The 16,364-nt window shown below is 38.7% G+C and overlaps 1 protein-coding gene across 1 annotated transcript; it reads left to right on the plus strand.

The window, feature by feature from the left end:
- Positions 1-725: 725 nt before the first annotated feature.
- Positions 726-15,338, plus strand: LOC118312255 (carcinoembryonic antigen-related cell adhesion molecule 5). Its single transcript, XM_047334085.1, has 16 exons — positions 726-883; positions 1,135-1,455; positions 2,362-2,640; positions 2,882-3,142; positions 3,451-3,723; positions 3,821-4,075; positions 4,439-4,547; positions 5,460-5,485; positions 5,633-5,673; positions 6,205-6,368; positions 7,883-7,886; positions 10,738-10,840; positions 10,961-11,269; positions 13,175-13,456; positions 13,567-13,821; positions 13,906-15,338. Exons 1-16 carry the CDS (start codon positions 838-840, stop codon positions 14,004-14,006), a joined length of 2,829 nt encoding a protein of 942 aa, XP_047190041.1. The 5' UTR covers positions 726-837; the 3' UTR covers positions 14,007-15,338.
- Positions 15,339-16,364: the final 1,026 nt, after the last annotated feature.

Below are 16,364 nucleotides of genomic sequence, written 5' to 3' on the forward strand. Positions count from 1 at the left end.
TGTTTTGTTTAGCCATATTCACAAATCACAATTTGTCTCATAAGGCTTACAGGGAAAAAAAACAGGGCTCTCTCTCCCAGGACGGACAGAAGTAAATAAATAAATACATAAATATATATGATAATAAAATGTATCCATTGGGAACTTCATTTGTGTAAAAAAGCATCAGTGTGTACTGTGCACGAACACACAATATTTAAAACATTCATGAGAAGAGACAGTGTCTAGCATAAATGGAGAGATATATCAATGTTTAAAGCATTTATGCAAAAATACAATGTCTGACAGAGATAGAGGGAGGAGAGGGGGGTGTCAAACATAAATACCAGATTCAATAAAATATGTGACTTTGTTTACCTTATCCTCATATATAAACTGCACAGAATATTTACATCTGTCAAACAAATCCATAAAAATGGAATATATCACGATAAAACCAGTTTGATCCTCAGGGCACCAAAAGTTTTCGTTAAAAGCTTTTTATTGCTGTGCTGAGCCCTGCATATATTAATGCCTACTGGTAATGCGCCAATATTTGAAAGTGTTATATATTCTCTACTGGCCTCTCTGTGTTGAATAATCAATAAAATGACAAAAAAAACAAACAATGTCTCTCCCACGTTTTGTCCTGGTGATTCATAATGTTCCTTTTTTTCGAGCACAAACTAATTTTTATCACAAGAGGGAGACGTCGCGCAGCTTCTGGACCGCAGACTTCAGCAGGCTGCTGCAGAGTCAGTGGGTTTCTCCCCTCATGCACATGGTGCTCAACACAACATTGGTCAGGGCAGTGTCAGTCTGACGGTTGAGCCCTGCACGTCTCAGGAAGAGTGAACGATGGATGTGTTACTTTTACTTTGCATTGTCTCTGTGACTTTCACAGGTAAGAATGTTAAATCCAAGAGCCTTCGCACTCAAATCATGCCTTCTTGTCGAAATGCTTGTTCTTTTCTTGCAGAAAAGTCACATCATCGTTTGGTTGTTGGCCAATTTTTTTTAATTTGGCTCGTTGTAGCTCAACTACAATTGGGAAATGAAGAAATTCTTTCTTTTGGATCGTGTTGATTGATATGATAGCCATTGTTCGATATAACCAGGTCGTCTTTAAAGTCCTTCTTTAATTGTCTCCTCCAGGTTCGTCTGAGGGAGCTGGGGTGTTGCTGGACGATGTTCTGCATGCAGCTGTGGGAGGGAAGGTGATGTTCACCACATTACTGACACCACAAGAAGCATCTGTTGTGGTTGCCTGGACTTTTGGTTTGGACAATCTAATAACTTCCAAAAAAGATTCAAATACAACTGCACAGCAGTATGAAGGCAGGATCACCCTCTTCAGATCCAATGGATCGCTGGAGCTCAGGAATTTGACTGTTAATGACAGCGGAGAATACGAAGTTGCCATTTTACCACCCAATGCAGGGATTATAAGAGGAAGCACCATACTGGAGATGCACGGTGAGCAGATTTCAAAATTCTTGCAGCAAATAAGTGTCCTCAAGATATTCCATCAAACATTTTTATTGGAGAAGACTGCCCGATTATATCTTGGAATGCGTTTAATTTCACATATTATAAAGAAGCTTATTGGGGCTTTTATTGACAGATTGCACTGTATAAATTTTAGCCTAATCATTCTCAAACGTGATTGTTTGAGGTGCAGGTGTAGCACATCTTTGTTTCTCAGCTCTTTATGCGAGAGCTACAAAAAATATCAACAGTGTGAAAAAACACCTATAAACAGTTTCACGGTTTTTAAATGCAAATCTTAACAGATGTATCTAGGGCTGCAACTAACGATTAATTTCATTATCGATTCATCTGTGGATTATTTTCATTGTTTGCGTCATTAAATGGTGAAAGATGATGTTTTGTTTTGTCCACACAACGCGGTATTCACTTTACTGTCAAAGAGAAGCACAGAAACCAGAAAACATTCACATTTAAGAAGCTGAAATCATCCAATTTTGACTTTTATTTTCATTAAAAAAAAATTCATTAAAATCAAAAGTGGCAGCCAATGAAGGGAAACTAAATATGGGAAGTATGGGCCCTACGTTGGGTTGTGGTTAAAACCTATGTAGCACTGGTTGAAGCAGAGACACTGAGGAATGACTGATACATGTAAATAGTGCATTGCAGTTGTCCAAGCGTGAAAAGCCGAAAGTACCAATAAGCTTTTTTAGGTCAGGAAAAGACTGAGCTGATTTGATTTTGGCAACATTTCTCAGCTGAAAGGTTACAAGATTGTGTGGATTTGATACTGCTTGGCAGTGGACCAATAGACGGTTGTAGTTCGCCTTCTAGGTGGTCGTTGTAGTGTTACCCTCTGCATATTAATCTCCCCTTTTATTTCACCCACAGCGCCAGTCCTCAATGTGACAGTGAACCCCATCAGCACAGACTTAGTGGAGTTCAGCAGCTCCGTCAATCTGTCCTGCACCTCCTCCGGATCTTCCCTCTCGTTCCTGTGGCTGAACGGCAGCTCTGAGGTCACAGCCGGCGACAGAGTCCAGCTCACTGATGGAAACTCTACTGTCACAATATATAATGTGACCCGTTACGACCAGGGACCGTTCAGGTGTCATGTGTTCAATCTTGTCAGTGATGGCACCAGTGATCGTGTAAACCTCTCCATCAGCTGTGAGTGATTTAAAGTACATGCTCAGTCGTGCATGTCGTATCAACGTCTGCACACGGCATGGAAAACACATTTTTGAATTCAACTGACGCCAACACCAAAGAGCAGAGTGTCAATTGACCCATTATACTGTAATATGTTTGACTTGATGTAAAGTGTACTGTGTGTAACTGTGCGCACCGATCAGTAATGAAACCATACGATGAACCCTTTTCCCTATTGTTTCCTTTCATCTACTTTCAGTCGGCCCAGAAAACACAAGCCTGTCTCCGTCACTAAAGTTTTACGAGGAGGGATCAAACATCAGCCTGACGTGCTCAGCCGTCTCCAGACCTGCCGCTCAGGTCCAGTGGTTTCTGGACGGAGACGAGCTGACTGATGCCGGACCCGAGCTCAGACTGACCGACATCCGTACGAGTCAGAGCGGGAACTACAGCTGTCGGGCCTTTAACAACAAAACCATGAGAAATCAAACATCCCAGCCTGCAGTCATCTCTGTTCTCGGTAAGTTTTAATAAAAGTGAAACTGGATAAGACATAAACCTGTGATATTATAAGATAAAACTAACTAAATAAAAAGGTTGTGGTGGAAAAAAAAAAATTTCATGTGTTATGTTGCGTATTCACTTTGTCTCAAGGCTATGGCTGAGAATAACGGTTGGTTGTGTACATCACTTCCCGCATTAACTGATTGGAGAAATAGTTTACCTCTTGCTCTCATGTTCCTTTTTATCTATTTCCTAAGTCAACCCTCACTGACTCAGTTGGATTTGTTCCTGTTTTCTATATTTTTCTCAACTCTTGCCCAACAGAGAGAATATCAGGTGCCTCTGTCAAATCCAAGACAAACCAGGCAGTTGAGGGAAACTTTGTCAACCTAACCTGCGAGGCTGCCGGCTCCGTCTTCACCAGACAGTGGATGAAGGACGGCTCAGTTCTGATCCCGACTGACAACATGGTGTTTCATAACAAGCAGCGTGTGTTGTCTTTTCAACCTCTAAAGAAAACAGACAGCGGAGGTTATTCCTGTAGAGTCGCCAACCCCATCAACAGTGAAGAAGCTAAATACACTATGGTTGTTAACCGTAAGTTCCAGGCTGCACAGTGCACAGGAAAATAACATTGTTTGTGCTGCTGTAATAGAACAGCAAATCTCTCTGTCTGTCTCTCTCTCTCTCTCAGATGGACCAGACAATGTTCAAGTCACTGGTCCAAGTGAGATAAATCTGAAACACACCTTAACGTTGACCTGCTCTGCTGAGTCCACGCCAGCTGCGAGTTACACCTGGGTGCTGAATAAGAAAGAGATACTCAGCAATTCTGCTGTATTCACTAAGGACACCACCGAGTTCTCTGACAACGGAAAATACATCTGTACCGCGGTGAATAATATAACTGGGAGAAAATCATCTGCAGTGCATGGATTGTCTGTAACAGGTACATATATGTTGGTTTCAGATGAGAATGTACAGATTTATACCGGATATAGCAAAAAGCTTACATTAATATACCTAATCATATTTATAGTTGAAAATTAGCGGACCTCCTGATGATTTTCCTTATAAATCAGCAGACATGGATGAAAAGCAAAACTCCCAAGTTTCACTGCCGCTCAGCAAAACATTAAAAGCATGTAGTCTTAAGCAACATGGTACATCAACCATTCTGACAAATATTCTCCAGCCAAATGAAATAAGAAAATGAATACTGTAGGTAGTGTTGTCTGGTCAGATTCCGTCTTTATTATCAAAATGGTGTAGAAACAGAAACAGGTTCTTCTGATTGATTGTTTTATTTCAGTTAAACCACCTTCACGGTGTTCCGGTGGATGCACTGCTGGAATAGTAGTCGCTTGTTGTTTCGTCGGTGGACTTTGTGCTGGTGGATGGTTCTTCATCTCCAGAAGAAAGTAAGTGGAAAATTGCTTTGAAATAATCAGGCAATCAGTCACAGATCTGTGTTCTTTGACTTGGCCAAGACATGAAGCCATGACGTGAAATATAAATATACCACAAAAAGTTTAAAATCCCATTAAAGATGGTTCAGGCCACAGATTATCACAATTTACGACCATTAATGACCAATCACAAGTATGGTACAACTTGATTTTCAGAGTCCAAATATAACAACTCAACAAACATTAACAAAATGTTGACATTCGGCATAGGGTCACAAGCCAGTGTACTGCTTTGGTAGTGTGGAAATGTCCAGTACTGTGTTCTGTTAATGGGCCTGATCCTGACTTTTAGCTTTGACCTTTGACCTGTTTCCTTGCACACCTTCTCTACACAGCTTTACAGTTTAACATGTTGTCTTGGGAAAATATTAAACCCAGAATATGGCTCACCATGAGTTGGAAACCAATTCAGTCCTTAGTGCTATGAAACCCTTTTCAAAACTCTGTATGAAAATCTTTGAAATGTATTACAGTCAAACCTAAGGTGATTATTTATTCATTCATTCATTTGTTCATAAAAAAAATATCTAAATGAATGATGAAATGAAGGTTGCAGCTCTATTTCAGAAACAACTGCAATTATGTCACGTAAGAACTACAAAGGAATAAATGGATATACAAAATATTTGTCTTAATTCTTTGAACAAGCACTAAAAGGAGTTTTGCTAAAGCTTCATTTTTGCAGCTTTTTGAAATTGTTTAACTTTTCTGACAGTCAACAAACATGATCTAATCAGAAGCATCAAATGCAAAGTGTATGTTACTGTATATCCCTTACGCTGTTATTATTGTCATTCCTTTGTGAAAAGTCAGCTAATGCATGTCTAAATTATAATAGTGATGACTCATTACTCTTCTACACAGAAAACAGACAAAAGACACCAGAGCAGGTAAGTTAATTAAAGTTTGTGTTGTGTGTGCATGTGTGCATGTGTGTGTGTGTGTGTGTGTGTGTGTGTGTGTGTGTGTGTGCTATACTGTTTTATTTATTACCCTGATTTCCTCTTTCAACATTGTTTATTCCTCATGTTTTAAAGGAGAAGAAGGCAAGAACAGCGCAGCATCGTCAGGGAGTCAGGTAAAAGTCATCAGGTTCACATGTACTTGAGTAACATGCAGGTTGCTCAGCGAAGTCAAGTTACACAGGTAAAACCTTAATGGTTCTCAGATAGTGGACCCGCATGTATATCTGTATTTAAATACATGTGGAGCAAAGGGAAGGAAACAGATCATACATACAGGTTTATGTTGAAATATTTATTGATCCACATACAAGTTTTTAAATAAAGTAGCTGATTTTATCACACACAGTTCCCAATGTGATTCAGTTCATATTACGCCTTTGTAATGTTGATGAAAAAATGAAATTCTATATTTTACACAAACCTGTTATTCATTATCTAAGTTGTTAACTGTTGTTATAATGATAAGTAATGTGTAATAGGGAAATTCTACAATTGTACTGTTTGAGTACAATTTGTGGTCAACATCAACCTTTAATCAGGAAGTGCCACAATGAAGATGTGTCTACAACTTCAACTGACATGCAGCTTTTATCTATTTTGATAAATGAAAGTTTGACTTTCCCCTTCTGTGTTTTCTTTGGCAGGAGGTGACCCACGCACAAAACAGTCTTTTCCAGAATAAAGATGGTGGGACAGTCGAGCTGGGGTTAGACCATAACTTGTCAGATAATGCTGAAGTCAAAGTGAACAACACGCTTCCTGCAGCATCCTCCCCTCCTACCGGCGATGTCCACCAGGAACAAATGTAGTTCCCTGCTCCTTAGTGCTAACGGTGCACACGCTAATGCTCACGTCCCCACGGCCTGATGGATCATCCTGTCCCGTTAGACGAGCAGAGGCAGTAGAGTAACCTGCACTTCCCTCTCAGTTCTTCATGGAGAACATATTTTGACTTGAGTTTACTGAGTCAAATCAAATGACCTGTATTTAATAATCAACACCTCTGCCATGACTGAGGTCAGATAACACAATGTTTCCTTCCCCATTAGTTTGCATAGACTGTAATAGCTTTCCTACAATTCAACATTTTAAGTTAGAGACAATGGTTCAATAGTTTATAGCCAAAGTTGGAATAATCTCCTGTTGGTTATTTTCTCTCATATCTACAGGTGCCATAAAGGCCATTGGGCCTAATGTTTGTCCGGCAAGTTTACAGTAAATGTCAGTAAAGGTTGGTATGTGATAACATGATAAGGGACTTCTCTATCAGCATATCTAAAAGCCTCAAATCAGCAGGGTAATAATTCAAATAAGTAAAATACCCACAAATAGAAAAGAGAAGCTAGTTAACATGGCACAATGATAATGTTGTGTATGGTTTCACATTAGATACAGTGTGTTTGCACACACAAAAAACGGTTTCATCTATTATGTAAGCAGCGGAACACAGGGCTTCTTGGGTAAGTTCAGCTGTTAGAGGCGACACGGCAGAGTCCTAAACGCACCGAGTGAATTGAAGACTTATGACAACCAACAACCATGGAAATATTTCTGAAGGGGTCATTTGTATTATTTTAATCCTCACAAACAATTTGAAATGTGATTTCAGTTAATCATTTTACGAGAGAACTGGAAAAGTTCTCAATGTAATCTAAAGTAAAATCAAAGTGCATGTTGTATCTGATTTCTCTCAAACAACAAATGCATGATTGAGTGGTGTGGACAGCATCGTGTTGGTTGTACATAGAATATCTGGTAACATGCAGACAGGTGTGTTTAAAGAGCCAGACTTTACTTAAAGGCAGGAAAGGAAATCTTTCACCTTCACATTAACCTCATCAGATCAGGGCTTCTTCATCCTGTGTTTGACCGCTGACTAGAAATGCTGGTCTATCTATTTCATCTAATCTACTGTTAATAATCTCGTCCCATGAGGATAAATGTTTAGTGTTTGCACTGCACATTTTTGTTGAATCAATCACAGTTCCAGTTTTGGTTATTGTCGTGATCTTCTGTGTAAAACAAAGATTTGCTTTTAGTTTAGAAAAGAATGAGGCAGTGAGAATAGTTTCAACCCAAGCTGGTCCAGATATTCCCTCCCCCATAAGTAACTCATTGCTAAAGATCAAACTCCCTGTGAGTTATTCATACAGTTGATTTCACATGTATCAAAAGCTTTTGACAGCATTGTGTCACAAACGTGAAATTTTCCACATCTTAAATGTGTTTCACCATAATTTACTTTTATGCAACTTCTCCCCACTTCTTATTTTGTGTGCTTCTGTTTTACCTGAATTAAACCGTTTATTTTATGTGTCATAGCAAAGTGAATGTGTGCAAAGACTGTAATTTCCAGGGCAAGATACAGAATTTTTTTAGAATGTGATTTCTTATTCAGATGAATAAATTATTTTTTTCAGCTGCTGAAGTGTGGTTGGGGCACATGTACCGCTTCAGTGTTTTTGTGCACTTGTGCAAAGATGTGACTCTGTCTGATTCTGTAGTATCTTGTTTGTTTTCAGGATTTCAAAACTAATGCTGCATATCATAAATACAGTGAGGATGCAAACAGTCAAACAAAAAAAAGCTTGTGGGTATCTGTTATTTAAGATAACTTCAGCAATTAGTGAGTAATAAATGCGGCAGGTGCACACTAGTCTGTGTTTGTGGTTAGTAATCATCATAATCAACTGTTTGATATTGATGATTACTGTTTCATTTTAAAACTTTTCTTAAAAAATAGGTCAAAGAGGAAATCTGAAAACTCTTTTTATTTTCCATTATAAATGGTTAAATGTTGTTATTGTTTTTAAAAATGCATACTGGGAAAAGTTGCTTTTGTGCTTCAGCTAATTAAAGAAATACAAGGAGGAGGAGGGAGTTGGGTGATACAACTGTATGCAAAATAAATGATTTGTATATTTACAGAAATAAATTCATGTTCAATGTGTGTGTAAAAATGTTGTCAACCTTGTCAGACTTTCACCAGAAAACAAGCGACTTGTCTTTGTGTTTGGCAGCTGCAAAGTGGAAGACTCCTCCATCTTAAGACATAATAATCTTAAAACATGATAATTATATCAAAAGCTCATCATTAATAAAATAAATGTTGGTATTTTGTTCAACATACTTTACATTGTACATTTCCCAGGTAATAGGAGTCAAAGGTCACACCTTCGAGGCCAAATAATACCAGATGAGGTAAGGGAGTAGGAGAGGAAAGTAAAGTTGAGTCAGATTTAAGACACTGTGATAGTGATTCGCGGCCTGCTGTTGTAGTACTCAGACAATTAGGCTACTGTGTCGACTTTATTTAGAGGAGTGAACTCCTCTTCGGCACCGCCATCTAGTGTTTGCACTCACATTGCCCCTTAACGTGCAAAACTTCCAATAACTAACCTGACCTTTGTTTTTAGATTATCGATTTGTTGTAATGGTTTATGGAAAGTTCCTTTGTTGGAATTTAATGGATTTCATCATCAAAGGCATTATAGTGAAATGTAAATGACTGGAATAAATTACGTTTTGGTATATAAAAAAGGAGGCACTGTAGATCTTGTTTAGAGGAGAGACATTACCATGATACCCTACCTACGGGAAGAGTGTGCACTGTTTTAACACTGTAAGAACACAACTTACTGAATGCTGATGTTTAAAAAAAAACATGTGAACAGTTTTATGTCTTAAAGGATCAGAAAAAATAGATTCAACCAGATTGTACCCTTTTTTTGGAGATTCATTAAAGATATTGTGACGTGTTCAGGACTGAGGCTCCAGTGTGACCGAATTCTGCATTTGTCACAACATGTCGAATAATGTTGGAAATCTGTATTATTAAAGGATAATTGAGTGTATGATGGTTAAATGTTAATTCAGAACTGCCGTCGCCTCACAAAGCGAAATTGCCATTGGCTTGAGGGTGATCTCTGAACTCACTTTGTTACTGATTCACTTCCTTGTTGAATAGAGGCGTTCATGATGTCTGGAAAATAAAATGCGTGAACCCTGACTCATGTACACCGATGTGTTTTTGAAAGCGTCTGTGGTTTATGACACATCGATCTCTCTCTTATCCTTCTGCAACTGAGCAAATAGGATATGCAAGAGAATCACACACAGCAAACAGATGAGGGAGACAGAGGCCTTTAGTGTATTTTGTGTTTTAAGTTGCCTTGTGTGATGCAACAATATTTTCCATCCTCTTTGTGTTCCACACCAGAGCGCAGTTGTACATCTGGGCTTCATGCTGTTTGAATATTTTCTAAACCAATCTTTTGTTGTTTTTCATGTTAACTAGAAATGTATGGTGATGGTACATTAACTGCCCGAAACACTAAACTGCTTGACCTGCTGTTCATGCCACATCACTAATACCCAGTCAGAATAAATGCTTTCATTGAGGGCTTTCCAAGCAGCACTTTTCATTGAAAATCCATTTCAGAGAATTTATTTTAATTCAGGAGTCATAGATTGTTTTTTTTTTACTTTTTGATTTGATTTTCTTGTCTTTTTTCAGTTCGGGGCATGTTGTTTGATGTCCAGAGGGAGGCACTGTAATTTCAGATATATACAAGGGGAACAAAAATGAAAACACATTTCACTTACTACACTGTATTTCAATTCAAAACACAATCCATCGGAGTAGTTGCAATCCCAGTTTTAATAAATACTACTATATGAACAGTGAGGCCTTATTGCAAAAATTGCAATAGTTATAGAATATCTATCCTGTGATGGTGCTTCTACTACTCACACTTCCTGTAGGCAACAGTACATTGCAGATGCCCTTCAAATAATAATATCAGTCTCAGCTGCTGTGTGTCAGGTACATGACACAGTTGTATTCAGATACTGAACTTTGCACCGCCACAGTTCAAATAATGACACAGGTGTTTAGCGAGTGGGATTGTGGAAGGAACAATGATTTGGCAGCAGCATGAACCAAAAAGCATTAAAAGAAAAAAAAAAAGAAGAAAAACATCGCCCACAACCCCCACTCCCCAACCATGTCTCACATACCTTTTGTCATAATTTGTCATTTCGCTGATTAGCCATCGAGAGAACTTCACCCAAGATAGTAAACGAAAAAATATAATGCACCTTTTGTAAGTTTGACATGAGCAGACACCTGCAGATAAGAACTTGGTTTGCTAATATGGGTGGGGGGCTGGACATAGTATAATAGAGCAGAAATAGTGAAAATATCCTCAGACCATCCGTACAAGATGGAGAAGAAGCAAGAAGGAACCCTGGCTATTGTACTTCTGGCCTTAATAAAAGGTAGACTCTGTTCCAGCGGATACATTTGTGATGATAACAGTGTTGATAGCAAGTGTCAGTGTGATGTTTTCGTTTGTCATTTAAATTATGTTAAGGAACAAACAATACTCTCTTCCTCAGGTTTTCTGGCCTCTGGTGTTGTCGAGGTCCAGCCCTCCAGCAACCCCGCTGTGGTCGGGGACACGCTGACACTGTCTCTGTCTCCCCCGACGAATATGAAGAGTGGAAGCTGGGCAGTGGGAGAGTCCCTCATCCTCACCTGGATCAGGGACCAGGAGGCGGTCTTCCCCAATCACACGGGCAGGGCATCGGTCAATGTCCTCACTGGAGCGCTCACTCTGAGATCCGTCACGGCCGCTGACTCTGGGGTCTACGTGGTGCAGAGCAGTGACCCCCAGCTCAGGGCCAACGCTTCTATCACTGTTTTGGGTGAGACTTAACTGATGGTTTATCCTTTAGAAACTCTATGGCTGTTCCAAAACATTGAGGTAGGAACAACAAGAGGTGCAATATGTATTTGCTTTGTGAGTATTTCAAACAGAAATAGTCACGTCACCGTCCTCACTGACCAGCATGGAAAAGATCAAATCCATGTCGGATCAAGAGAAGGATATTTTGGATCTTTATCTACAGATGCACACATGCATTTTTTCTTCTTCTTTTCTTTTTAATACAAGTTTTCTCTTTATCATACTATAATATCTTCATCAAGTACATTTCAGTAGGTGAACGTTTTCGGTCACAGAGACCGAAACCTTATTTACCAGGCATTTCCTCATCGCTGGGTTTCAATTGGGTTATAGCTCTGACGAAGGCTTTGGGCATTGTTGGGTAAATAAACTCCATGTGGGTGTATGGGAACTTTTTTTTTTTAACCGGAATTAACCCGTCTAGAGCATATAGCCTGCGTGAAAATGTGGTTCAATGTCACACAGAGTGTGTATTTTTTAAAACAAGCATTCAACCTTTATGCCCATTCAATCTTTAAGTAGATTAGGATGTGTATATGTACAAGGAAATCATTTTTACGGGCAAACAGAAAATATGATAAATTAAGTGGCATGGTGGCAAAATAGGATAAGCATAAATTTTGTGAGCAAAGAAAGTCTTGAGGACAGAAATACTGTAGAACAAGTAACACCACAGTAACAAGAATGATGTTATAATCATAACTTGATATATGATATGAAGTTGAACTTGGCATGTAGAGGTCGAGATAGCAAAAAAAGTGCTGATGGATTGTTTACTCTGCCCTCTTTACTGAAACTGGTTCCTAAAGAAGAACGAGGTTTCCCAAACGGCATTCAGAACGTTTCTGCTTCGTCATATTTGGAATGACGACCAGAAAAGTCACACAGCTCAGTACTTACTGTCGCAGCCTACATGTGTTATTGTGTTGGTGCCCTTTAGTTCACATGACTGTGACCTCCTGGGTTTGTCTGTGTCTGACAACACTTACCTCTATCTTGTGCGTTTGTGTTCCTGCAGTTTCACAGAAACTGTTTCTGCTCCATCAGTAGTTCACAGCACGTCACTGTTTATCCATACGAAACGGAATACCCAAAGTAATTGTTCATAAAAGATTTTTTTGCTTATGTATGACAGTCAGTGTACAGATAATTGAAACAACAGAGACAATGGTCCACAGGCCAGGAAGAAAACTGTGAGCATTGTGGTTATGTTTAGGTTAGATTTGATTAGCTTAGATTCAACATTTTTGTCATTGTGCAGAGTACAAGTACAGAGACAATGAAATGCAGTTAGCGTCTAACTATTATGTGACCATCAAACCAATAATAAATCATTATTAATCATAATAAACATTATATTGGGTTTTAAAACGCAGCCTCATGGCAAGGACAAAAAATATTAAAGTTAGTCAGTCATTTCGTTACATAGTACATTTCACAAGCAGATGTCTCAAAGGGCTTAACAATGAAAGACAGAGCAACAAACATGTGATGCAGACATAAAGAAATACACTACAAATGTTATAAAACAGGGGTTTAAGAAAATAAAATAATAAGATACTAAAAACGAAATACAAAAGCAAGTCAGACCACATTTCAATATAGTCAGTACAACACCACACTCTTCTAAACTCAATGAAAAATATAAAAAAAAAATTTCAGACAATGTCAGAAAAAAACTTTGTCCCAGCAGGGCAGTTGTAGATTTTACAGGTGAACCTACCTGCCAGTCATATACATACAGGGTTTTTGTTTGCTTTTCTTTGTATGGATGCTTATGTCACTGCTTTCAAATGCTCACAGATGACATTGTCTCCATCGTCGTCACAGCTCCATCATTTTCTCATCCACTTGTCTTCCACAGAACGCATTTCCAATGTAACGCTAATGGCAAAGCAAACCGACTTCGTGGAGTTCAACAGTCCAGCGATCGTTGCGTGCTCGGTCTCCTCTGGATCCTCTCTCTCTTTCCTGTGGCTGAATGGCAGCTCAGAGGTCACGGCCGGTGAGAGAGTTCAGCTCACTGATGGGAACTCCACTCTCACTGTAATCAATGTGACCCGCTACGACCGGGGACCATTCAGGTGTCGTGTGTCCAATCCTGTCAGTAATGGCACCAGTGATCCAGTTAACTTAAACATCATCTGTGAGTAGGATATTGTCAATTTAATAATTCACTTTCAGGGGGTTTGTACACTGATACAGCGCTTTAACGAGCTGTGCGCCTCTTTTCTTCTTTCTGTATTTAACTTTTAGACGGCCCAGATAACATGGCTCTCACAGTGGAAGGATCCTTTTCAGTTGGATACAATCTGACCATGCTCTGTTCAACTCAGTCCAATCCTCCTGCTCAGCTTCAGTGGGCGTTCAGAGGAGAGTTTGCGAACACGACGGGTCCACTGTTGGAGCTGTACGGCATCACCGAGGATCAGAGTGGTCCATATTCCTGTCTGGCCTTTAACAATCACACCAACATGAACAGCAGCATCACCTCACACATCACGATAACAAGTGAGTTTCTCAGTGAAGCGATATCAGCTTCCATATTTCTAAATGTGTTCCCAGCTTCACTCTTCCCTTGGTTTGTGTCTACAGAGTCCCCATCATCTGGATCCAAACAGCAGGCTGTCAGTGTGTTGCTCCTCTGTCTGCTGTTACTGGAAGGATTCATCTTTTCTTTGCCTGGCAAGATGTAGAATAACTACTAGTAAATACATCATATTCATTATTATTCATACCATCCCAAAATATGTTTTATGTTTAGGTTGAAAGTTTCCTTAACATTTTTCTTTCAAAAAAGGTAAAAAAAAAGTATTTTCATTTGGAAATGGCGACGTTCTTCCATAGTGTCAAATCGGCTTCCTGTTGTGACATAATTGGTGTAATGATTCTTTCATTATCGATTAATATGATATTCTTTTCCCAATTAATCACTGAGTCTAAATGTCAAAATAGTGACAAACTGCAATCACAATTCGCCAAAGCCCAGACTGTAATAATCAGATAGCTCGTTTTGTCGAAGACCATAAGATGTTGATTTGTATTTTTATTACGAACGATTTAAAAATAAATAAAATCAATAAAAGAAAAAAAAAAGAATAACAACAAAACAAAATTTCAACATAACACACGCTAGACCCGTTCGAAAAGGAATAAGAAGAAGCATAGGCTTGTCAGGTCCTAGCCCCAGTCTTCCCCACAGACAATTAAAAAAAAAAATTTAAACTAAAATACCAGTCCAGTTTAAGTCATGCTCTATATTAAATTCACTGTGATTGAAAACAAAAATTATTATTTTTTTATTTTTTTTGGACTGAAAGAAAAAGTTGATTATTGACTTAGTTGATTCCAATATGAACCATTGAATCTCTACTGAAGATACTCCCACATCTAACCTGCACTTGATTTCTGTACATTGTGCATTTCAACAATGTACAATATGAGGAATGACACTGACATTAACCCATATTCAAGATTTAACTTATGCGAGGAGAACAAAATATTTTGGAACACAATGATATAGAATTTTTTTTTACTATACATTGTAAAGGCATGTATACAGTAACATAACTAATAACTAATATCAATACAGTAAATAACTGAATAACAACTTAGAATTCACAGATGTTGGTGGCTCTTTCACTCTATGGATGACTTTGATGCAGTGAAATGAGTTGGATACAGTGAACTTTTATGTATTTATCCAGTACAGCGTGTGTGATTGTCATACCCTTCTTAGGGGACTAATTGTACACTTAAAACTATAGGATGGCTTGTCCAGCTGTGTTCCCTATGGAAAAAATGATGATGTTAAGGTTAGTTTTTGGGGTAAGGCGAATATGGTTGTGGTTTGGTTAGGCTTGAGAAAATAAATGGTTTGTTATGACATTTGTGCGTGCCTGATAAAGTGTAATAGATTCTTATATCTCTAGTACCCAAATTCATAACCATTACTGATGTAATTTTCCCTCTTTATATTGTATTATGTTCACTAATCAAGCAATGCCCTGTGGTTGATTAGGAGATAAAGAGCATTTCACATGACTTTGTAAATAAAATCCTTATCTTTGATAAAAGTGCCACTGCACAGATTCTTTGCACAGTCCTCATGTGTTGTACCTTCAGAGTTCAACATACCCAGGATTTGTTTTCGTTATCTGGTTTGACTTAACCTCACACTGACCATCCTGGATAACCTGTACTACGAGGCTCGATATCAACTGTCTCAGTCAACCCTGGGTTTTCCTGTCCGGTTACAAGCCCGATCATGTGGAAGAGGCCGAGTCGTTAATTACAAGTGATACCGTCAGGACCATAAATAAAGATTTTAATATGATACAAAAAGAAACTGATACCTGCAGGGTCAGTTTGGGTTAAGCGACATGTGAAGAGACGAAAAGGAACCACCAAATATTTTTCAAAGATTAAAGTCAGCCTGAAAATATAATGTAAATAAGCACAGGAATTTATTGAGATTACTAATGAGTGAATATTTTTGCCCTTTTATCTAACGATGATCAAACAGCTACTAGAGAAGCTGAAGTGATTGTTTCTGCTGCAGAAGTGGAGGAAAGAGAGAGAAGAAGTTAATGTGGGAAGAGTTCATTCATGATCATGAGAAATATTATAAAACCCAGAGTTAAACCTCTCAATTGAAAAGACACTTCCTATCTCATTTGTTCATCTTATAGAATTGTATGGGTCTATGATTACAGTAAACAGAGAAAGAGAAAGGTTCGGTTAAGGCAAGGCAGGTTTGTTTGTAGCGTATTTCAACAGCAAGGTGTTCACTTGTAATGGCTAATTCACCTTTATCTCTTCCACATTTCTCACCATTTGTTGAGAGTACGTGATTACTGAGAATGGGGGTTTTGATCTTCTTATTCTTCCAAGTCATGCAGGACACAAAAAAATATCCCCACCATGGTTTCCTTTGGTAGGTTAAAAGTTACAGAACGACAGAGGTTTACAGTAAATGGACACTCCTTGTTGTGTACCGGTTAAACCTCAGAGTGGATCAGGGCAAAACAAGGTGTGGCCAGGAGAAGGTGTGT

The sequence above is a fragment of the Scophthalmus maximus genome, chromosome 1, assembly GCF_022379125.1.
Source record: "Scophthalmus maximus strain ysfricsl-2021 chromosome 1, ASM2237912v1, whole genome shotgun sequence".
Taxonomy (NCBI): domain Eukaryota; kingdom Metazoa; phylum Chordata; class Actinopteri; order Pleuronectiformes; family Scophthalmidae; genus Scophthalmus; species Scophthalmus maximus.